Source organism: Symsagittifera roscoffensis, chromosome 5 (genome assembly GCF_963678635.1).
Source record: "Symsagittifera roscoffensis chromosome 5, txSymRosc1.1, whole genome shotgun sequence".
NCBI lineage: Eukaryota > Metazoa > Xenacoelomorpha > Acoela > Convolutidae > Symsagittifera > Symsagittifera roscoffensis.
In genome coordinates, this window is record NC_087066.1 from 64,738,535 (window position 1) to 64,763,076 (window position 24,542).

The following is a 24,542-nucleotide window of genomic DNA, read 5'->3' on the forward strand; positions in this document are numbered from 1 at the left end:
AATTAATTTTTCATCAAAATACTCGCTTTTTTTTAAAGTAGCAACTAGTCAAGCATTACTATGTGAACTTACAGAAAATTTCCGTCAAAAAGAAGAACGCAGTTTAACTTTTTTTACAGCTAAAATTAATGTTTATTACTTTTCAAATGATTTTTTTTTCAATTTCGTGCCCTTTACCTCACAAAAATAGTTTTTAGCAGTGTTCCCTGCTAAACCCGTACAGTCATTGCAGATGTCTTTCAGATCCTCAACGTACTTCTGTCTGAGTTGTGACAAAAAAGTGCGCCTTAATACCCAGTAAGTCATGCTCCCTTAAGTGCATGTCGTGACTCACGTTCAAATTTTGTGTTTAGACCCCTCAATAAAGTGTTCTGTATCTCATGCGATAGAGCATTGGATGTCGCACCAGCGTAGTAAGATATAATAATAAAAAACACTAACAGCCTTATGAGCCAAAAACACTCACTGAACATTTTTTAACCTAGCTGAAAAAATGTGAAAACTTAAATAACTACTAATAGAAAAACAGACAAAAAGTAACTCATTGCCCTCAAGAGTTTCTCTTGATATGATCCTGGTTTCACGTACCATCAGACCGATTCTTAGAGAGAGAGAGAGAGAGAGAGAGAGAGAGAGAGAGAGAGAGAGAGATATTCAGCGGGGTTACTTTAAAACAGGAGGTAAAACAACTTACTCAAAAAACTTGACTACTGATTTTTTTTTCATATAATACCACTAGTTCATTTACTGTTCGACAAATTCCTAGAGCTGGAAGTTCTAAACTCCTCAAGGTAAAATATGCGGCGAGATTTGTTAATTCTCGAATTAAAGATTGCAACTCAGAAATAGGCTTATTAATTTGGAACTTAATTGCCTAATCACTTCTACAGAAAAAAAATTAAGACAAAATCAGTTGGTCGTATATTTTCTTACTTTTATTTTATCTAAGTTAACTTCATTTCTTTTGCTAAAAGGAAGGCAAACTCCACTATTGATCAACAAAATTTTACAAGTCACGAAAAACGTGATCGAATTCTAATTTTAAATAGAAATTTAATTATCAGATTTTCCAGCGAAATATAAACTTCACTTTTTGAACAAATTTTCTCAAATTGGGTTGATTTTATTGGTAAAGCACCAAAATTAAATTGTTCGCGAAATTCAAAGAGCTTTAGGGGCATTTATTGTTCCGACTTTCGATACGAAAGTAACGGAATATTTGTGCTCGGGGTGGGTTTTTTTTTTCTTCAGACAAATTTCGACTTTTTAACTGGCCATTTTTGACGGAATTTTTTTTATATCATTCAAAAGGTATTGTTGTCTTGAGCTTAAATTTGAAAAAATATTTCACCTGTGGTCATTTTTCGTAAAGTAATGAGGGTTTAAAGGTTGCTATTTTGGTCATTTTGACCAATTTGGGACAATTAACGCGCGATATAATTCGCGCTATTAACGCGTAAGCGGAGATTTAATCCGTCTTATAAATCGTTCCAAATTGGTTGAACGAAGCTTATATGCCATAATTGATTTGTTACAAGGAACGAAAACTATCTTTTTGTACTTTATATGGCGTGTGGGGGATGATTTTCATAAAAAATTTCAAATTTTAGGAAAAAATTTTTCGTTTTATTTTTTTCATATAATGTTTTTATGTTATTACTGCTGCTCCATAAACCTTCAAAAGCAGTCGGAACATTCAGGGCTTCGCCCTGATACGAGCAGTCTTGTTTTTCATTTGAAATTCGAAACTCTTTCTTGCATTCGCTACTCTATTCCAATTGTCAGTTGGCTTTTTTCAAAGCTTACAATTGAAGAAACTTCAAAAGCTTTTTCGATGTTTTGGACCTTACACCGGTGATTACGCCGGTCCATTACTTGAGTGCATTATTGCTCCAAAATACGAATCAATTTTTTTCGTAATAAATCATATATTTCATAAATCATCAATCGTAAACCAAACACGGAATCTTCATAACTTCACGACAAAGATACATGCATGGTGTTATGGGTTCTCTTCTCTTGTTCATTGATCTTTGATGATGATTGTTTTAGCTTTAATAGTTTTTAATTTCGTTTAACTAATAAACCAGTTTCTCCTTGTTTTTTGCAGGCTGCGGGTGGGGGCTCCTTGGTTGCCAAGTGCAATCCCACTTAACAATAAGGACAAGTGAGAACAGCATGGGGTTGATGTTGATGTTCATTATAATGGGCGTGAGAAAGAGGAGGGGGGGGGCTTCGTAGTTTTCGTGTTTTGCGCTGTTTTAATTGAAAGCGTTGATTGAAAGGCTTGTTTTAGCTTTAGATTTCTCTCCCAGGTGAAGCAGAGCCAATAAAGCAAGTTAACATCCTCCCCCTTCCGCCCCTCCCTCCAGAGCCGTTTGCGGAAAGGATGTTCATTTGGTTCTGAGTTCGAATTTTTAGTCATTCAGAATCTTGCATTTTATATCCATCATATTTAACAATTTAGCAAATTTAATTCACGTTGAACTCTGGGGTGGATGATCTTTGATTTTAACTTGAATACTATTTGAGGGGGGAGGGGGTGGGGAGGATGTTAATTTGATCGAAAATTTTTCACCATCGGTTTGACCCAATCCCACGTTTTACAACAAATTTTGGCTAAAATCAAACTTTATCGAACGAATGTTTGATCTGTTTTTTTTTTCATAGAATTTCTTCTCGGTCTGTTTCATTCGTATCTCAATTTACTAAACCAAGACTCTGATTTAACTTCTGATTGTTGACATTGATTGACAGCTGTCTTACCAATTCACCAACCCACCGTGTGCTGTGTTTCAGCCCTGTGCCGACATTTCCCTCCTACAATCCCCTGCCTCCCAGTCGATCGGCCAGACCTTACACTACCTATGAACTGGATCAGATCAGACAGGCTCAAAGACTGTAAGTAATCCACCTAAAATATGAATTTTATTTTAAAACTTCATCACATTAATTCTTGCACACTAACCAAAAATGAACGAATCTGAAAAATTGAAAATTCCATTTCCATTACAAAATAACCCTAAGGAAACAATATAAATATTTTATTCTTTTAGTACAGACAATTTATTTAATCTGTTCGTTTTATAAGATATTTTTACATTTTTTAAAAATACAGTGTGATAAATTTTATCTTATTATTAACCTGAATGATTACTAACTGCCTATTGTTTGTTTCGCTGCTGCCAACTGAAGGTTAGAAAAGTTGGAGGAGTATTGTGGTTGTGAGCAGCCAAGTGTGCGCAACAACATCAGTCTCAATAAAAGACCCAAGTCGGCCAGAAACACTGTGCCCCCCACTTGCCAGTCCCCCTCCCCCGGCTGTCCCCAATCCCCCTTGCCCCCTTACAGGGAGGACAGGTAACCGTATAGACCCAGTAGATGTCCCAGTACCTGATTAAATTTGAGATGAAATATTTCAACAAAGCTGAAGAACCGATAAGCACGCTAGCCGATTGAGCACAGAAAATTTACTTCTTCTCCCTTATATTTCATCCATTCAGTTTTTCAGAGGGAAGAAATTGTAATTGGAATTCGAAAATTAGTTATTATATAGTTTTTTGAAACATGTTAAAATAATCGTAACTCAATCGTAATGAATTATTGTTCCGACCATTGAAAATGAGGAGGAATTTTGTATTCGGGTGTATTGTAGTTTTTTAAATCTTTTTTTTTTGTTTTCCACGCAAAATCACGTACCTCAAAAAATTATTGGAAAAGATCGAGTGATATATCATATTAAAATCCTTTTAAAATGATATCCCTAAACTGCGTAGCGTGTTGAGGAATAAAAGTAAGAAAAGATACTGTTAATTTACTGTTCTTGATTTTGTCTTTTAATGAAGTTAGTAGCTGAGATTGGTTACTGTTTTTTAGCAGGAGATATAAAACACTGACCAATTCAACCTTAACGTTTTAACAACATCAAATGGCCTTGACCACTCTTATATAATAATAACATAATGAATATAGTTAGCACATTTGGTTACTGCAGATGCAGTAGCTAGCAAACTGTCCTCAAGGTTATGTACTGCGGATGCTGCAATACCACATTCCCCCAGGGACCAAATAAAATTTTATCTAATACATATAAAATTTTATAAATAACAATACTATGAGTTTTCAGCTCAGTTTTCGTGGTGCCATTGATGCATGAATGTTCTATTTTGAGTTTTAACTATAATTTTTTCTTTTCCATTTCTTTCTTCTTAATTTCTAACGGCACTTTCCACTGCGTGCTCCACGGTTGTGTCGTATCCAAAGCGGCATACCCAAACTTCCTGCGAAATAAATGGCGTTCTAGAAGCTTCAGTCGGGTTTCCATCGGATTGTTCTTGTCCGTTTTGACATTCGCTAATCCGGATCGGTACTGCTCTAGGGCCATTTCGTTAACGTCTGCATCGTCGTCCGAGCTACTGAATTTAACCGAATGTTTGACGGGGCTGCCCAGTCTTTTAGTGTTCGCCTGTCGTCTCTGTTTGATCTTCCATTCTGGATTTAATAATTTTGTCCGCAGTTCTTTGCAGACCTCTAGTCGGCACTTGATCGGCGAGGCTTTGCCATTCTTTGTCTCCCATATCTTGTTTTTGGAACGCATTCAAGATTGAGCTAGGTGACGTGTCCCTTGTTATGCGCTTCCTAGAGTGTTCACTTTTGGTGCGCGAACTGCCTGCACGATCAGCTTGATCCCCATCTGAATGTTTTGGATTACTAACTTCTTCTGCTGCTACAGCAGCTTTCTTTTTTTCTTTGCCCTTGTTTTTAAGTGTTTGATCTGTTTTATCTCGCGATTCCCCTACCGGGTTTAGCGCCACCTGTTCTTGTGTTTTCAGTCCCACTGTCTTTGGACCCCCGAGGTTCGGCTTTGCTCGCTTTATTGCTAGGTTGAGTCCCCCACCAACCGGTGTGTCCCGCGATGTTACGACAGTCTCGCTGTCTTGAAACAGGTCTTTTGCCTGTTCCCTCGATATAGTCCAGTCCTCCTCTTCCGATATCGTGTCCTCCAATAGCTCGTCATCTTTCTTCTGGTGTTTGCTCTTTGGCTCCTCTAGTGGACTTTTTGCCTTCTCCTTTTGATTTGTCCCCTCCTTGGGTGTCTTCGTAGGGGAACTCGGTAACTTCACCAGGTCACTTTTCCTGTATACTGCTCTTGAAAGGTTTTCTCAGCGCTGTGTCACTTTTTCTCGTCTCATCTCTGCGACTGAGGTTGTGGCTGTTCCACTCCGACCCCTTTGGTTTGTCCTCAACAAATCCCTTTTCCCATGAGTAAAGTAGCTCCTTTCGCAGCTCAGGGTCGATTGTACTCGTGGTGTCCACTAATTGCGAGAGGCTGGGTCCGTCGTATCTACGCCGCTCTGCGTTCCAGTTAGCGTTAGCCTCCAACAGGTTCCGCAGAGTTCTTGCTCTGTTTCTTTCCTGAGTTGTCATACTGGCTTGTTTGAAGAGGGGACTGACCTCCCTGCTTTTCTGCCCTTTTTTGACAATCTTTAGGGAATCCCGAGATTGGTCAATCCTCTTCTTGAGTTGGCTTGCAGTAAGGGCCGACCTCTCCAGATGCTGCTTATCTAAATTATCAGAGAATTCTACAAATTTATCTCGTATAATTTTAAATTCCGTTTTTGGTAATCTACCAAAATATGCTTCAAACGGTGATTTCTGTATGGTTTTCTGTTTTATCCACCGCATGTCCCTAATGATCGTACTGAGACATAGTTTAATAGACTTTACATTTTCTTCCAGTAACATCACCCCAAGCGCCTTTTTATAGTTTGAATTGTTCTCTCGACTAAACCACACCCGCGATGGTCGCCCACCGGACAGAACTTTTGTTCTATATTATTTTCGAGACAGAATTTTTTCATGGCTTTTCCTTTGAATCCGGAAAATTGGTCGGTTTTTATCGATTCTGGGATACCGTGTGTATCTATGTACGACCGTAGAAATTTTATAGTGGATTTTCCCACCGTTGATTTTGTTACTTTCACCGAAGGAAACTTCGAAAACCGATCAATCGCTGTCAGCAGGTAGATTTTCTTTCCTTTATAGTCTTCTAAAGGTCCCGCGTAATCTAACTGAACTTCCTGCCCTGGCTGCGATAGCAGTGGCAGTGGTTGTGAAGAATTTTTTGGTATAAAGTATTTTGCATTCTTACCATAACGTGTACATTTTCTACACTCCTCCGCTAGGTTTACGATATCCTTGTGCATGTGGGGCCACCACAAATAGTTTGACACGTCAATCATTGCCTCTTGCCCCGGATGTCCTCTATGAATGCGCTTCATTACTGCTTGACGCAGTTGAGCTGGTACTGCTATCCTATTGTCTACCAGAATGCAGTCATCGACTACTGAGAGTTGATTCCACAGCGGATTAGTGTATGGGCCCATGAGTTCAAATCCTGCCCGATCCTTCCTCTCTTTTACGCGACGTAATCGGTCCATCCACACATCCTCCGAAATGAGTTCAGCCAACAGCGTTTTATCGAATAGTTTCGATAAACTGAAACTCTCGACATCTCCGATGTCTGCCACTGAGCTTTCCAACTGCGCTTGCCGTTTGTTGATCCTTCCCGAAGGTTGGACTTCGCTGACTTCTGGACCTAGATCGTCATCCTCCGCTGTTAGATCCACTTCTATGATTGATTTCGTTGGTGAGCTTCTTGGGCTGCTCGTGACCATCTGAGTGATCGCCTCTAGCTCTTTGATGTTTCCCGGCATCTCCTGATCTTTGCTGACCAGATCCCAAATGGATAGCAAGTTTTTTTGTTTCTTCGGCATCTTGATCCCATATTACTGGTCGTGCAGCACAGCTGTCTTCCTCAAAGCTGTCTGACCCCGCTCTATCTAGTGTTCCTCTTCTAATCCGACATGTTCGATGGAAGGTAGTCTCGGTTATTTCTGCTGCCGTTAATTGATCGCTCTCCTCCTGTGTCCTACAGTCTTCGATTCTCACTGTCTTTTTCTTCATTTTTCCGTCCTCCATTTCTTCTGAGTTTATGTTTCTGTTTTTGACTAAATTGACCGACTGAACTGCTCTATTAAAATTGACAAGAGTGTTCTGATTCAACACGTAATTGATAGGCAAAAAATTTGAATTGCCACAGTTCTCGTTCCGGTCGAGCTTTGTTCGGTTTTTGACAGTTTTGTTGCTATGGCAACCACGCCTGGATTTTAGCAAATTATCTTCTCTTTTCTGTTTTTGAGAATATTCTAGAACTTTCTCACTCTGAATTGTTACATCAGTATCATTCAGTCGACTGTATAAACAGTCGAGTGCTCTATGAAAGCACTCAATCGAAGTGACCACAAATTTTTCATCCAATTTGGTTTCTGGCCAAGGTTCTCCGGTTGGTTCTCTAGATAGATAATCTACTATCCCCATATCCTTCCCTGGAATATGGACAATTTTGAATTGATAAGGCAGTAATCTATCCACCCACCTCGTTAATCGGGATTGATATGTTTTGTTAGACCTGTTGCCTTCTAAGGCAGATGTTAATGCCTTATGATCAGTGACTATTACAAATTCTTTTCCTAATAAGTAATGTTTGAAACGATCAACTGCCCACACTACCGCTAACAGTTCAAGCTCATTAGTAGAATACCTTTTTTCTTGATTATTCAGGTAGCGCAACGCAAATGAAATTGGAATCCATTCGTTCTTTTCCGTTTGTTGCTCTAAGGATGCCCCTAGTCCACTGTGGCTTGCATCACACTTGACCCGAGTATCCCTATTCGGGTCATAATAATTCAGTTTAGCAATGTTTGCTACCACTTATTTGATTTCCTCGAACACCTCAGTATGTTCGGGTCCCCATTCAAATTTTTTTTACTGGGATTTTAATGTTTTTCAATTTTTTCTTTTCATTTTCCTCACGCAATAATGGTCTAAGCTTGTCTGTCAAATTGGCTGCATTCGGTATAAACTTCGCGAGGTGATTAATAGTACCTAGAAAGGATCTAAGTTGTTTGAGCGACTTTGGATGCTCTAACTTAAGGATAGCCTCTGTTTTCGTAATTTTCGGGGTAATCCCACTTTCTGAAAGTTTATGTCCAAGCCAATTTACTTCTGTTTTGAAGAAATCACATTTTGACAGCTTTAGAGATAAGGTTTCCTTATCTAGCTTCATTAGAACGTCCGTAATTAGTTTTTCATGTTCTAGCTCCGATCCCTTTGAGACAATCAGTATGTCGTCCAAGAAACAAAACGTACTCTTGGAATGATTTAACGTCCGATCCATTGCTTTTTGAAATTCGGCTGGCATATCTGCCAACCCATAGAATCCCGTCAGAAATCTATATGTGCCCGTAGCTTTCCCCCCTACGATGTTGAAATTACACTGTCTTGCAGTTTGTGGACTCAACTTTAACTGACTATATGCATATTTCAAATCTAACACAGTGAAAAACAAGGTACCTGCTGTTTGTGCAGTTACTATCTGACTAACACCGTCTAATAGCTCCTCCACATTCGGCATCTGATACTTGTTTTTATATAATTGTCTGTTGATGGGCTTTGCATCCAGAGCCAATTTAATTGAATCATCTTTTTTCACTGTGATGACAATAGGGGCTATGAAACAATCACTGGTACACTTGTCTAACTTCTGAATATGGCCTTCTAGTAGTAATTTTTCGATTTCCTTCTCAACTTTTCCTTGCACATGGATGAGTATCCTCCTCCCCTTTTCCTGAATCGGGCAGAGAGGGTACTTGAACGTTATATTTACTACATGATGTACTGATCGTCCTTTTCTGTCAAACAGTGGTTTGAAAACCTCATAGAATTTTTCTTTCCACGGCCCCGACTGTTCGCACAGCATTATATCAAATCGGGATTTCATCTTCGGGGCGCGGCACCCAATATTGCTATTGGTTTTTTATTATAATCCACGAATTGTGCTGGTAAGTACAATTTTTCAACCGGGGTAAAAAGGTATTTTTCTTGATGAATCTAAAATCTGTTTCGCCACTGTCCAATTTGTAAATGACATTGGGATTCCGGTGTCCACGGTCATATTTATTATTTGATTATCAATTCGGATTAGAGCTTTCAGTGATTTCATCCTTCCCGACGATGAATCTTTCCGTATGTCAATTTTTTTCGTTTCGAGTTTGTTTACTCCAGTGCTGCCACTGTTCTCTTTTACTTTCTCATCGATGTATCAATTGATCATCTCTATCTGACTGTCTTTATGTTCAATTGCCATAACCTCGAATTCTTCGCACGAATCAAATGTTTGGATCAAGTTACATTCTTCCTCAGAACTCTCTGCATTCTCAGTTATTTCACTGACTTGTTGTGAACGACACATTCGAGCGAAGTGGTTTGGTTTATTGCAATTCTTACATTGTTTTCCCATTGCCGCACAATTTTTCAAATGACCGTCTACAAATGGTCTGCCACACTTGTTGCATTGTTTCCTATCATCTGCGTTATGATTACTCGATATCGCCCTTCTTTCCGGCTGTTTCCGTCTATTCCTTTCGCGATAGGGCTTTCTAGTATTCTGATTCTTGTTTCCTACCACCAAAATCGGTTCCTGCTTGATTTTAATTTGGGACCCTGGTTGAGTTGTTGCTTGAGCAGTACCCAGAGTGGATTTCTGAAACGCCTGTGTCGATTGTTTACTCTGCTCAAATTTTATCGCACGTTTTAATACTTGTTCGGGAGGTAATGTTTCGAACGTGAGCGTGTCCTGCAATGCTGGACTTCGCATTTTAGAAATAAAAAGATCTCTGATTAACTCATCTTCCAAAGTGTCCAATGCAAATTTCGCTGCTTGAGCAGTTAGTGCGGCATGAAATGACTCTAATGATTCTCCCATTTCCTGCGATCTATTAAATAATTTGTACCGCTCATAAGTGATGCCCTGACATTTTTCAAAAGTCACCTTTGCTAATCTAGCCATCTCTTTAAATTACAACTTAGAAATCTCCACATGTGGATTTTTTGAACAAAACGTTTCTTTCCTTCCGTCCCAAACGCGAGAAATAGTCTGGATACTAATCGCTTTTGAACTTCGTTGTAGTAAATATTGTGACCCACTTTAGGTCCTCTTTCTCTCCCCTCTTCATTCTGGGCTTCTACTCGATCTTTTAATAGTCTGTCCCGTGCTTCTCTAGCTGCTGGGTGTTTCTGGACGGGGTTCCGGCTCCTCTAACACTGGTTTAGGATCTTCCAGCATAACTTCTGGGTTGACATTTTCTTTTACAGTTACCGTCATCAGGAACTGATCGAACCATACTTTAAAATTCCAAGGTGGATCAGAGTTCGCTGTGGTCCAGTAAACAGGAATTCCTATGTCAGTTCTAGTGTCCTGAGCAAAAAATCCTGCTGGCTGCGCCATGTGATATCCCTAAACTGCGTAGCGTGTTGAGGAATAAAAGTAAGAAAAGATACTGTTAATTTACTGTTCTTGATCTTGTCTTTTAATGAAGTTAGTAGCTGAGATTGGTTACTGTTTTTTAGCAGGAGATATAAAACACTGACCAATTCAACCTTAAGATTTTAACAACATCAAATGGCCTTAACCACTCTTATTTAATAATAACATAATGAATATAGTTAGCACATATGGTTACTGCAGATGCTGTAGCTAGCAAACTGTCCTCAAGGTTATGTACTGCGGGTGCTGCAATACCACAATTTTCCACGCAAAATCAGGTACCTCAAAAAATTATTGGAAAAGATCGAGTGATATATCATATTAAAATCCTTTTAGTCGTGATTCGAACGACATCAAAAAATTTTGAAAACATTTTCTCAGTTTCGGGAAAAACTTGTTCAAAATTTTGAGTTTTGGACTAATATCAAGCGAGTATAAGAATTGATGGAAATTGATCATTGGAGCTGATGAAATTTAACTTTGCTAGAAAAAAAACTAGTTGTGGAAGCTTCATTTAGCGGTTCTTTGGCAATCAACGTTTTTTTTTTTTTAAATCAATTATTATTGTGCAAAAAAGGCTGAAGACCTTCAAAATTCGAACCAGGAATGATGAAATTTTAACTAATTAATTTTGCGCCAGTAACCACGAGGCTTCTTTGAGGTACCTGAATTCGCTTGAGAGAAGCTAGATCGTATGACTTTCCAATCAGTGAGAGTAATAATATATAAAAATATTAGGCGGTTGTCGTTTTTTGAAAAAAAATCTGGAGAGTGATTTTTGCGTCCAATCGCCGCTGTTTTAGTCTAAAAAACGAAAATTTTGAAACTCACCGTCGATTATTTAAAAATCGCCATCGTCTATTTAGCTCGATGCGAATAAAAGGGCTCCATATTTGACTCCACCTCGTCTCGATGCTTAATTCCGTTATGAATTTTTCTGTAGAAAAAAAACAATCTTAATTTGTTAGCCACTTCGTGAACGAAACAACTAACACGATGCATCATTTATTATCTTCATCTACTGAATATTCTGACAACCCGCTAGTTTAGTTGCGAGGTTCATGAATAACAATGTCGTTATTTGTTCATAGCATGCACCAAGATCCGGACACAGTGATCCAGCCATACAACCGACCAGCAGGGGGGCCATACACGTCCACTCACAACAAACGTATGCAGAAGGCACAACAGATTGCGTGAGTAAAAAATTGTAAACTCCAACAGTTGCCATAAATACATTGATTCTGACGTGGGAACATTTTTTGGTCAACATTCTCCAAAGACGCCAAAAAAAAACTTTTTCTCAAAGGTTCTCTTCCGGCGCAGAATTGTTTTCACGCTAAAATAATTAATAATTTTTGTTGCAATTTCGGGAAAACATAAAAAATTAATTTCAACGAGCCGAAATTAGTTCGGTGAATTTTTTGCGGCAATTTTGGTTTTACTTACAGCTTCTTGAAAAAAAAACAGGTATATTTAGTAATGAATATTTTCAGTCAAATGATTGAGGCAGAGGAAACTGCAGTTGCAGCAGTACCTGAAGTGGAACTAATGGGAGTAGATGGTCGCATCTACAAGGGCAGGACGGGGGAGGGACCTGCAGGCATGCCTCCGGGGATCGTCACTGCAGGGGAGTTCGAGCCCCCCAGGGGAGACTCGAGGGCCGGGGGAGGGGTGGAATTACCCGACATACAGCAGGTAAGCGATTAATAGATCAGTTGAGCAACAAATTTTTTGTCGTTTTCTTTCTCCAAAGTCAACCAATACAACAGTTCGAGTAGCTTTTTGCTTTAAAAAAGGCAGCACTTTTTTGATTAAGATCTTTCATAAACGATTTTAACCCACTGTGTATAAATGTCAGGTTAATTAAGAAATGTTTTTTTTCTTTTAATAACTTCAAACAGCATCCCAACTCTGCCCGTGGAGTAACATCGGGTGGTGGAATAATGGACTATGTCCATGGCCACAATGATTGGTAGGTGAGTGTGCTATTGCATGTCAGACAACATCATAACTTCATGGCATGGTTTGGTTATGATTGACTAGTTGCAGTAGATGAATATTTTTAAATTAGCAGTTTTTTTGGATCTATTGGATTACCTGTCATTTTACATCGGAGCTGCTCTTTAATCACCCCCAGTCTTATCAGAAGCAATCTAAAGTGTCAAAATGATAAATTTTGCGCTCGTAAGGCAAAGAATGGGGGAAAATGGTTGCTTGAGTTCAATATGGAATCAATATTCGAGCGAGTTGAACCTAAGCAGGGTAGATCTGATTCTATCAGGGCAGCGCCATGACTTTTTCAGTTATCCGTCGATGCATCTGATGTAGTTTTTGCCAAAAATGGTTGTTAAACTATCAATTAAAACGACAAATGTGTTAATTTTTCAAAAACTTCCCCCCAATCCAACACGCAATGTCAAATAGAAAAAAATATGTTCAGTGTTGATTTAAATTATCAGGAAAAAAACAAATGAAACTTGAATTTTCGAACGCGTTTTTCTCAATTTGGTTTGAAGTTAGACAAAAAGTGAAGATGAAAACAATTGCTTAGAATTTTACCAGAATTAATATGCTGCAATTTTTTCTCCGAAATTCTCAACCAAAATTTCACCCCAAAAATGGGTCATTTGGCTTTTTTTAATTAATCAAAAATTACGCCGAAACTAATTTTCTAATACATGCGAAAACTATATAACAAGTAGCCCCCTACACATCCCAACAAACTTCTACGAAGTTTAAATCTCCAAAAACCTGTATAAGAGAAAATATTTTAGCTTGATAGTCAAGAAATACGATTTTTACTATATAAAGCCCAAAATTTTTCCTTAAAAGCTAACTTTAAACAGTATGCTCAAACTTTTGGAGATTTAACTTTTCTAGAACTTTCTTGGGATGTGTAAGAGACTTCTTGTGATATAGTTTTCGCATCTTTTTACAAAAATATTTCAGCGTAATTCCTAATTAATTCAAAAAAGCCGAAATACCCCATTTTTGGTGTAAAACTTTGATTGAGAACTTCAGAGAAAAAATGCAGCATATTCAATGCTGGTGAAATTCTAAGCAACTGTTGTTCACTTCATTTTTTGTCTAATCTTAACCTAAACTGAGAAAAACGTTTGAAATTTCAAATGTTGTTCGTTTTGTCCGGTTAATTTAAATCAGCGATGCACCAGCGTTTAACGCTGAATAAAATATTTGGATCATTTGGCAAGCCTCAATTCAATTGAAATTGATTTTGAGCGGATAAGTTTGCCTCCTAAGCTATTCGTTAAAAGAAAAATTATAGTTTGCTATTCTAAATGGGCCAAAATGGCAATCCTCAGACATTTATTAATTCTCAAAAACTGATTGCACAATAAACATCAGTTTAATTTTGAGCTCAGTTCTTTAGATTGTACTAGTCAAAAATTGAAAAAAAGTCGGAAAATTTTTTTGAAAGTAGACCTGCAGATTTAACGAGTTTTCTAGATAATATTTCATGGTTATCTTACAATATCTATATTTCTAAAAAATTTAGGAAGAATAACCATCCTTCAAGAAAACCCTAGTTTTGCAAAATAATTAAATTTTTTAAACAGATTAGACAATCAGTTAGCGATCGTGAAATAAGCAAGCAACCTTAGCTACGCATAAACACACAACACACCAGACGATTGACCCAAGCTTTCTCAAAAGTTTTCTCGTGGAAGGTGGGTATCTTGCATTTATGATTAATTAGACGATTTGAACTGTTTCATTATCAAAATGAGCTATCAAAAAACGAGTAATGGATTTTGTCAGCTGGCAAACTACCCTACTCGTTTTTTCTCAGCTAAGATTGACATAAATACATCGATACATTTGAGAGGTTGATAAGAACATTAACAGATTCCGATTCAAGCTCTCTCTATAAAGAATTGCATTATTCAAAGCTACTTAGATCCATTATTATTTTACACATGGAGGGTTGAAGGAAAGAAAAACTATTAATCATGTCTCTGTAATTTTTGACGTTAACCATTAAAGACATGTAAGAACAATGATAGCCGGTTGCTGTGTAAGTAGCACAGAATATTCCGACCATACTCATAATAAATAACTAAAAAGCTTTTTCCTGTTTTTTTTTTTTAAATTAGTGTTTGTTTTTGTGAGTCGTGTGATAAAAGGATCTGACAAAACATAAAATTTAAATATATTCGACAGCCACAGTGAAAAAGCAAACTCCCCAACGGTTTTATTCGAGAAATGAAAAGAAAAAAATCAAAATAGCCCTAAAAATAGCATAAAATAGCACTTTTATTCCAAGATAGTATTAAAAAAACTTCGAACAAATTTTACTACAAGTAAACTTAAGTTTCCGTTTTTTATCAGCCTCTTCGCTTGTTTTACTCCAAAAAAGCGCTAAATGGAGCTTCCAAAACTAATTAGTTTTTAGTTATATTATTCTTTATAGTTATGGCAAATTGTTATAAAAAGAACGCTACTTGATTTCTTTACTAGCTGAAAATTTTGATCCAATTTTATCGGTACTGGGGCAAATTTTTGAAAAAATTTTAACGTTGTTTGAATTAGGGCTGAAAGGGCTTTAAAATGATATATCACTAGACTCAGTCCGATGTTTATTTGTGGTACCTGATTTTGCGTGGAAAACAGAAAAAAACCTAAAACATACCTGAATACAAAGTTCCTCCTCATTATCAAAAGCCTGACCAGTTATCAGCTACTACATCAACCAATTGAAAAAACCCAGGTCTGAAAGGGACGACTGACAGGGCTTTAATATGATATATCACTCGGCCCCTTTCCGATGATTGTTTGTGGCACCTGAGTTTGCTTGGAAAAAAAGAAAAAACCAAAACACATCCAAATACAAAGTTCCTCCCCATTTTCAACAGTCGGAACAAAAAGCCGAACCTTCTGTTTCGTCTTTTTTAGTTTTTCTTGGGGAATTGACGTATATTTCGAGTGAAAATTAACAACTTCAAATAGCTTAATGACTCAAAAACAAAATTGAAACGTTTCTCAGACCACTTGTTTCAAAAGATCACTTGACGTTTCGTAACTATCAAGGTTCCCGGTTTCTGCTAAATTTTTGTAGACTTTAATTTTGATTCAGAATGACCATGGATGAAGTGAGCATTTCCGAAACCAAACATTTTTCTTCCAAATTGCAGACTATTTTAGATCGATTTTTTTCAGTTGGACGCTACATATATCAAGTAAATTTGCAATCAGTTGCCTGTTTAATTACCCGAGCATTTTTTCTGAAATTTAAATAAAAAACTTTCAATTTTAAATCCAGATCATTTGATATTACTGGTGCATATACAAAACAGTTCAATACAAAACAGTGCGGTAGAAGGTCGCCGGTGGGTCGCTGCGAGCGCGTCGCCGCTTCGCGGCGATAACGGGCTCTAAATTTTATATCAAGTCCTACCCTCTGTTGGCAAAGCTCGCAACACGTTGGCGCGACTGCGGCGGTCACTATTTTGTTCTTTATGTTTGTTGAACAAAGGACAATTTTTGGCCTACCGGCTTGTTAAAACAATTATTGTTTGGGACCGTTTTTCGGACTGTTTTGTATCGGACTGTTTTATTATTCATTTCCATATTTTTCCGGACTGTTTTGCATTGGACTGTTTTTTAAGGGCCTGTTTTGTACAGACACCGATATTACTAGTTGGTGCTGAAAAAAAATTCTGTGCAGGAGAATTCTTATTTATTTTTTTCATCAGAAGTTTATCGCGATCTTTTTGGGTCATCAGAATGCATGAATGAAGTCAAATAGGGCTACCAATTTTTCACAAAACTAATGACCGTTGACGTGGCTTCTTTAGCTTTGTAATTAAAACGCGCATCGGAAAAAAAAACGCCAATTTTATAAAAGAAAGGCTGGCCTTTGCTGTGTTTTCAGAATGCTCAATTGACAAAAAGCTCAAAAAATTTATATTTTTTGATCCTCCTGAAAAGAAAATGTCGCCCGTAGTTGCTACAACACGGTGGCCAGTAATCTTAAATTTTATTGTTTTTTTCTTCCTTTTTCCTTTTTTTTTCAGGCAGAATCAAGAGCCTCGAGTAAACTTCAAATGAATTTGAGTGATAAATCAAAGTAAACTATTTGTCTCAGTCGTGTTTCGGTTGTCTTGAAAAACAGTCTAAAAAATTTCCCAGGTGTCTGTAAAGCTGCAAAAATCTGATCTATGGCTTAGCGCTTCTCCGGCATCAAAATTTTTTTTTCGTTCACGTTATTCATTTTGCATGTTGTAGCCAATGAAAGCCGTTACTAATGATTCAAGCAAAAAAATTACGTTTAGTCGGAACCTTCTGTGCTAATTGGAAAACAACCGGCAATTCTTGTTTTTATCCGTTTTTGATATTGAAATTCTCGCTCACTTTGCGAATAGCTTCCAAGTGTAGCTTTTTGTATTCCATTTCATGATATTTGGTTTGATGCCATAGTCTATAAAAGTGCAAAACACTTAGATCATTACAATAATATATCCGTCTCCGTTTCAAAAAATAAAGTAATTGTTTGATTAAGCGCTCCGGACGGAGAAGCGCAGTACTGAAGTCAGCTAAGAGGTCAAGTGCCAGAGGTCATCATGGGGGTCAAGGCCATCCGCAGAAGCTGAAGCCATCGACACCAGTGACCGAGGCACAACATCCGGTACATATCGATCCAGACCTCATCAACAGTCAACATCATGACCCGGCAACCCCCATGGAAGTGACTAGTGTTCGAGACTAAATGTATTAAAGTTGTAAATTTAGAAAAACATATTTTGATTTTGAAGTTCACAACAAGTGAAGTAATATTGAAGAGCAATGGTGTAAAAAAGCGTATTCTGCAGAAAAAAAAATATTTCTGAACTGAATAAAAGTGCAGCTTTTGTATCTAAGAACTGCCTAAGCGAAAACCATAAACACTAAAAACATTTTGTTTCCTTTTAATTGATACTATCACCTTTAGCCTCAAGAGTATCTCAGTTTTAATTTTGACCAGAATGCGCGTTCAAGTACCAGAGCAGTGAAAAATAACAAGGAAGGAATTTGTTAGTGACGTGTTTTACTAATCTTCTTTATTTGAAGTAGAAGTTTCGAGAACGTTGTTTTTATTCGTCATACTGATTGTTTCCTTGAAATTTTAAATTGAAATTTAAAAAAAACTTGACGTTTGTCAAGTATTCAATTGAGTTTAAACTGAACATATTGACGAAATAAACTATTTTTTGATGAAGAAACTCGATCAAAGACAATTCACCCAATGAGCAATTGAAATAATTGATTGTCCAAAAACAGCATGGCAATATTCAGCCCTCTAATTAATTATTTTAGTCAAATTAATTTTTGATACATAATATTTTAAAATTAGCGTCTGGATGCTTGCGTTCCAGACATTTATGCCAATAGAAAAAACTTCCAAATGCAAAATTATCCAAGACAATGGGTTCCTAGAAAGATATGTCCGAAAAGCGTCCAAGAGGTGTCTGGCTAATTGACACACAAAATAACGCCAGATTTTTGTGACAAAATTTTTAGTAGGTGGGATTCATTTGATAAAACTAAGCAACTGTGCAATTAGATGCAATCTTTCTATGAGTACGAGAGAAGAAAAAAATGTTGGTTGTAAAAAATGCGTTTTCAAATTTTTCTGGTGGCTTAAAAATTTAAATAAAAGTAAAAACAGAAACCTGAGTTAAGTATGAAGTACTGTATTCATAGAGTAATTTCAGATAGGGTACACCGTCTGCTCGTCACGCTATCTTATTTTCGGCCGGATAGATTCGTGCAACTTCTTAGTCTAATACCGATCTTAATCTTACTCTTATATCTCCTAGTCTCGATAGATCTAGTGTACACCGGTTTGCGCGAGTTAGTTCCAGAATGAGAACAACTGTATTCTAAGTTTAATTCAAATTGCTCTGGTGTTGAAACTGCAAGTAGTTTCAGCACTTTACAAATAAATAGGTTGTTAGTTTGATGGAGTATGATTGGTTAGTATTTAATATTTTATAGAGATTAAATGTCATAATTTTAACCAATGATAAATACTAGTTTAGATCTGGTTCCAAACCATCAATTTTTGTTTTCAAAGAGACTGGTCCAAAACGTTTGATGTTTTTTTCCTAACTGCAGTTTCGGACATTCATGCACTTATTGCTTCGGAAATTGAAAACCTTTCCGACTTCACGTGATCTTATCCACGCATGAAGAAATTTGGCGGTACTAGTTAATTTTTTTGGTCCCGTGAGAATACTATTTCAGATGAGTGGTCCGGTCTATATCCCAAGAATTCAGCTCGGGTTTCGAACCTACGCCTTGAGCTTGGTAGCCGGATTCATGCCAGTTATACTAACTAGGCCCGGTGTTTGATCAACATAGAAAAATTAAGATGTTTACGATGAAATTTATGCCACATACTGTACCTCTGTTTTTAAAAGGGAGCAAAGCATTTATGAGGTACCAAAAAAATTAACTAGTAGTTATGTTTCTGCTGAATTTTAAAAAAATGTTTAAAAAAAATACTTCTATTTCGCTCCGGCTGAGTAGTACATGCAAAAGGGCTTACAGCTCACGTTCACGTTTCAGCATTTGTTTCAGGCATTTATGTCATTTAAGTAGCATATCAAACAAAATCAATACCTCCGCTATATTGTGATTTTTGAATATTTTGAAGTTTTGAATATTTTCCACCAACTCAGTAATCAACAGCATATGAAGTCAAAAACTTGACTGCTCCTTCTGTGAAGTATTTGCCGGAGATTATGAATTTGTATGATAAGCTAGAAAATTGTTTATCAAAACTAAAACAAATATATATTTTTTCAATTTTCTGTAGAAAAAATCCTAGACGCATTTTGACTTGAAATTAGACTCTCATTTCTTGGAGCAATTCAGTTTAGATTGATACCAAAGGTGGCTTAAAGCGCTGCATCGCGTTGTTAAGCAATTAAACGAATTTGTTAGATAGAATTAATCAAATAAACGACATTCAATATCCGATACTGACGGTATTCTAGACTCCTTAAGTTGAGATGATATTTTTGAGAATTTTAACTTAGAGCTCACAGCATCAAAATTATCCAATAAATAAAAATCAAATATCAAAAATGAAAATTGAAAATTGCTTGTATAGTTAAGATGTTTCTTTTTGAAGTTTACCCGCTTTTCGCTATTCGCTATTGATTTCACTTTAGTATTTAACAGTTGTTAATTTGACTGTTACTGCATTTCAAATGCTAATGGGTTTTATCATGTTATTTGAATCATTTCAAACAGGAGAGGATTTATTTGAGTGAAGTGAAGATACGGTTCAAATTGAAGAGCAACAGTTAATTACAGAACACGTGGTTTTTTGCATCCGTTTTTTGCAAACGCAATTTTTTTGGTCAAAATTTTCTATTTTTTTTTAGTCAAAAGTGCATAAAAACGGAATTTTGACCTGTTTTTTTTCTTCAAAATCGGCTCTTTATAGTGTTCTGTGACTGCTCGGAAAATTAGTCAAACTGAAATAAAAAAAAGTTCGACTAAAATTTCGAAATTTTTTCCAAAATCAACCCCCTCAAAAAAAATTTTTTAAGATGCCCTTGTCTGGAATACAAAGCAATAATCGATTTTGAAAGCAATCCAATTTTGATTTCCCATTTAGTATTTTAGTATATCTGAAAAATGCTGCTGTTGATGATTGGTATTTTGTGGCCTATCTTTTGAAAAATAGTTGAGATATATATTCTTAAAAATATATTTTTATATATATACGATAAGAAAGTAATCAAAATTTAGCCAACTCTCAAAATAAATTAGCCACAAACACTTTCGTATTTTCGAAGTGCTACTAAAAAGCTGGTTTTAAAGCAGAAAATGATAATTAAATAAGGCTCAAGTTTTTTCTATGGTATTAGAACAATAAACATTGACCCAATCTACTATATGTCAATTTACTCTTGATGCCTAATAAACTATTCTAATTCTATGTCTCTATATGTACAATTACTGTACATAAACTTAAAAAGACTACAACTATTAAAAGGAAGTATTTGAATTAAGAACGTTAAAAGAACAACTGAACTTCCGATCATATCGACCAATGGTCGTAACTAAATTGGTTAACAGGTATTAATTAAATACCGAAGGTCATCTAAAATACTAAATCAAATCACAACATTTCCCACCGGGAAAAAAATAAAATTGCAAACTAACTACATAACTCTATAAACACCTTTTTCCCCCTTCGAGAATGGAAAAATTTTTACAAACTGCACCAATAAGGTGAATATACAGAAGCAAAATAGAATCCACAATTGAGAGAGAATGTACAATGTACAGGGTGACTATACAGAATTACAAAATTTACAGGATACAGTAACTAACTAAATTAAAACTAATCCACAACATGTACATTAACATGTACAATTGTATCTAGAGGTAAAATTGAAAGTCCGACGGTAAGATGTGGTTCAAGATTGTTTTGTTCAGTTTATTTGATATGTAAATTAATTGAATCGGTTGTCAAAATCATCCAATTTAGCCCTCATTTCCGAATCTATAGACAAGTAGATCTAGCTACAGTTGTCCACCTCCAGCGGGGGGTCGTTCGTGGTCTGGTAAGCTGCATTTGAGCCCGATGAATTTTCGTGGAAATGAGTCTTCGTAGGAGAGGTAACTGGTCTGACCGTCGGGAGGGAGTTCTTTGAAGACCACGATAACGTCGTTTCCGCAACGAGAATTTGTCGGGATGTGCCTCCGCTAGTGGTGTCGAAAAGTCGGACGGTGAAGTGACCGTAAAAGTAGTCCTATGAGTGTCGGGTGACAAGGAGAATACTGAAGGTGACACCCCTGGGTCGTCTTTTTCGAGAACCGCGTCTATAAAGCGGCGATTTCCGTAAAACTGTGGGGGGCCACATTTCTGCGTGATCTAGAATTTCGAGGCTTTATCTTCGGACTGTCCGTATGCTCCGGAATACTGTCTACCAGTATTGGATTGTCTTGCGATCCTTCTGTCGTGGTCGAGTCGTGGATGACAACGATCTCCCGGTGACCCTGACCTTTCTGAACTCGGGTGTGGAGATTCGACGGTACCTGTAACACTTAAGCCCTGGTTAGATTCGGAATGAAGGCTTTCAGGTATATTGTTATTGGTCACATCGTCGAAGTAGTCATCGATTATCCCGTCCCACGAATCTAGGTTTAAGGAAGAAGATGAACCTGAAGAGATTCTTGAAGCGTCTTGAGTGGCCGCGCTCACCATCGGTGCACCAGTCCCTGCTCTGGTGTTGGACGTTCTTGAGGTGCCTTGAACCGAATGTCCAGCGGGTTTCGGTACAGCTTTCTTTGGTGGAGAAAGTTTCATTTTCCCAGCTAAACTCGAATGGGTATGAAGTTTATGCCCGGTGGGTGTCTGATTCACTATTATCTTTTTGGGCCCAGGGAGTATTTTTCTTTTTATAGCCAGATCCGATTTACGTAAAACGTGACCGTTGTCAAGGGTTATGGTGTGTTCTGAAGAATCAATGATATCCTTCTTAACCAGATTAAAATATGGGTCCCTATTTTTCCTGTTAGACACCTTTCTATATAAGTTACCTCGCATTATTGTTTTTCTTTTTGCCAGAGGTTCTGAAGTTTGATTAATGTCGTCCGGGTTTGTATTTAGGGTGACAGTCCTAGATAGTGGCAGGTTGTCTTCTGGGTCTGACGTGCTGTCCTTTTCCTCGTCCAGATATCCATCTTCTGCCCCCGTCGTGGAGTTCCCAGTTAGTGGCCCGATCTTTGGACATTATAGCTTTCCCTTTACCTAAATGGTCAATATCGGACGTAAGATTTTTCCACCTAGGGTTCGCTACTCTATTAAAATGTTTTTCAAAAGGTGTACAGCCGATAGCGGATTGCTTCAAGATTCTCAAATTCCGAATGATTTTCTCGATCGACTCATTTAGTGACGGCTTGGGTAATTCGAAGGACATTGCCAGTAATTTCGATTTAATTGTGTACACTAAGCTTTCCACTAGCCCATTGGATTTGTGGTCCCCGACTGTGCAGTAAATAATTTCCATACTAAATTTATCGTAGAAGTTTTTGAAATCATGTGATAAGAAGCATGACCCATGGTCGACTCTAATTTTTCTTGGGAATCCGTGTAGGTGACAGTAATCGTTTAAAAAAGTGAAATTACATTTCTCGTAGAAGTGTTGTTAACGATCTTGGCCGAAAGAAACTTTGTATAACGGTCAATGCAAAGAAGGATGTATTTATTGTTACCCCAGAACGGGTCCAACGGTCCCGAAAAGTCCAGATTAATTTCATCGTTCGCGAATGTCAACGTCGGGGGTTTCGAAATATTATGGGTGCCTAGTAACACTTTAATATTCTTACCAGCTTTTAGGCATTGGCTACATGTTCTCCCGTGATGGTAAATTTCCCGATAAATATACGGCCGCCACAAGTATTCGGCAAGGGATTTCATCCCAAACTGTCCTGGATGAGTCTCATGTTGCATCGAATTAAAAGTTCCCCTGATAGTAGATGGGACGACTAATTTATTATCTAGGAAAAGTAGCTCGTCCTTCACATGAAGATCCTTGGCATAATTTTTCAAGTATGCTCCGTGTATGCCCATTGGTCGATTCCTCTTTATCGTCTCGATCAAGTCCCACAGCAACTTGTCTTCCCTGGTCAAAATCTAAAGCAATTTTTTTGAGCAGTGGTTTTTCGGGCGAATCGGGGAAAATATTAGGTTTAGGTCAGCCTTGTATCTTCTTACGAGGTCTGCGGGGTCGGGTGGAAGTCGATCGTCTCTGAATTTGAGGGCAATATTATGTTCTTCAGGGATGATCAGTAGAGGTTCATTCACTTTATCCATTGGGAGTTCTAGTCGTTTCTTGCTAGATGGTATGAATTGTCTGTTTAGTAATAGAAAATGTAACAGGACTTTGTCCGTAAAGGTAATACTTTTAAAATTAAGTTTCGAATTATCGACAGGTTGGCAATTTGTAGTGCAATTTTCTGTCCGAGAATGTTGATTGTGACAAATTTTGATCGACTGAGCAATACAAGATATGATAGCAGCAATAATCTTGAGTTTAAGTAAAGCTAAAGAGCTATTCAACCGATTCTGACCAATCACGTTGCTTGAATTTTTGTTTCCCTACGGGATTGTAGTAACTCGAGCATTAGTATTTAGAGCGACCGCTGGTCTATCTACAGTATTTACAGTAACTATTTTAGAATATTGTTTATTCAATAAAATATTCTAAACTTTGTCGATTGAAGCGACTACAAATTCGTCGTCATAATGGGAAATTGGAAAAGCTTTGCCCGAAGGAAGTCTAGATAAAAGGTCTGTAAAGCCCATGTCCTTTCCTGGTAAATGCGAATTTTTAAAATTGAATGGTAAAAGTCTGTTTACCCAACGGGTCAATCGACTATGCATCGTTTTGTTTCCATTATTTGCCGAAAGTGCTGATAGTAATGCTTTATGGTCAGTTACTATTTGAAATTCCGTTCTGTAAAGGTAGTTTCTTAAATGTTCTGTTGCCCATAAGACTCCCAGCAACTCCAATTCGTTGGTAGAATATTTCATTTCATGGTTGTTTAAAACTCTGGATGCAAACGCGATTGTTTTCAACTGGTCGTCCTGTAAGTGTTTTAGTGTCGCCCCTAGTCCGTTTTCAGTCTTGTCCTCTCTTTTATATCGAAGTGGCTGTTTTCTGTGATATTTACAATTTCAGCTTTTAACTTCTCAAACGCTAAGGAATGGTTAATGTCCCATTTGTAGACCGATTTTTTGTTCAGTAGAGGTCGAAGGGGGGAACTTAAAGTCGATAAGTTAGGAACGAATTTTACGTATTGGTTTATCGAGCCGAAAAATGAACGTAGTTCGGAAATTTTCTTCGGGGTTGGCAAATTTTTTATTGCGTCTGCTTTACCGACCAACGGTCGTACTCCCTCCCCGGAGATTTTGAAGCCAAGCCATTCGATGTCAGATTTAAAAAAATGCGCATTTCCCCCATTTAACTGCCATGTTGTTCTTATCTAATATTGATAAAATTTTATACACTATTGATTTATTTTATACACTATTGATTTGTGTTCTTCCAAGGATCCACGCTAGGCTACCAGGATGTCGTCTATGTTGCAATTTCTGAATGGGATATTTTTCAACAGTTAGTCCATG

The 24,542-nt window shown here is 37.3% G+C and overlaps 2 protein-coding genes across 7 annotated transcripts in view; one reads left to right on the forward strand and one right to left on the reverse strand.

Annotated features, from left to right (window-relative positions):
* LOC134845497 (uncharacterized protein C16orf96 homolog) overlaps nt 1-17,473 on the forward strand; it is a 31,062-nt gene extending 13,589 nt beyond the window's left edge. For 2 of the 6 annotated variants that reach the window (XM_063862400.1, XM_063862397.1), the window contains exons 14-19: nt 244-297; nt 2,111-2,167; nt 2,800-2,901; nt 11,479-11,583; nt 11,884-12,085; nt 16,911-17,473. In XM_063862400.1, coding sequence (XP_063718470.1) covers nt 244-297; nt 2,111-2,167; nt 2,800-2,901; nt 11,479-11,583; nt 11,884-12,085; nt 16,911-17,117 — 727 coding nt within the window. In that variant the 3' untranslated portion in view covers nt 17,118-17,473. Of the gene's footprint in view, nt 1-243; nt 298-353; nt 414-2,110; nt 2,168-2,799; nt 2,902-11,478; nt 11,584-11,883; nt 12,086-12,291; nt 12,367-16,910 lie in introns of all 6 variants that reach the window. The other 4 variants (XM_063862401.1, XM_063862402.1, XM_063862399.1 and 1 more) reach the window with 4 other exon arrangements.
* The window catches only part of LOC134846229 (ERO1-like protein beta), a 117,318-nt gene that overhangs the window by 86,405 nt on the left and 6,371 nt on the right, over nt 1-24,542 (reverse strand). The gene's annotated exons all lie outside the window — the stretch shown is intronic.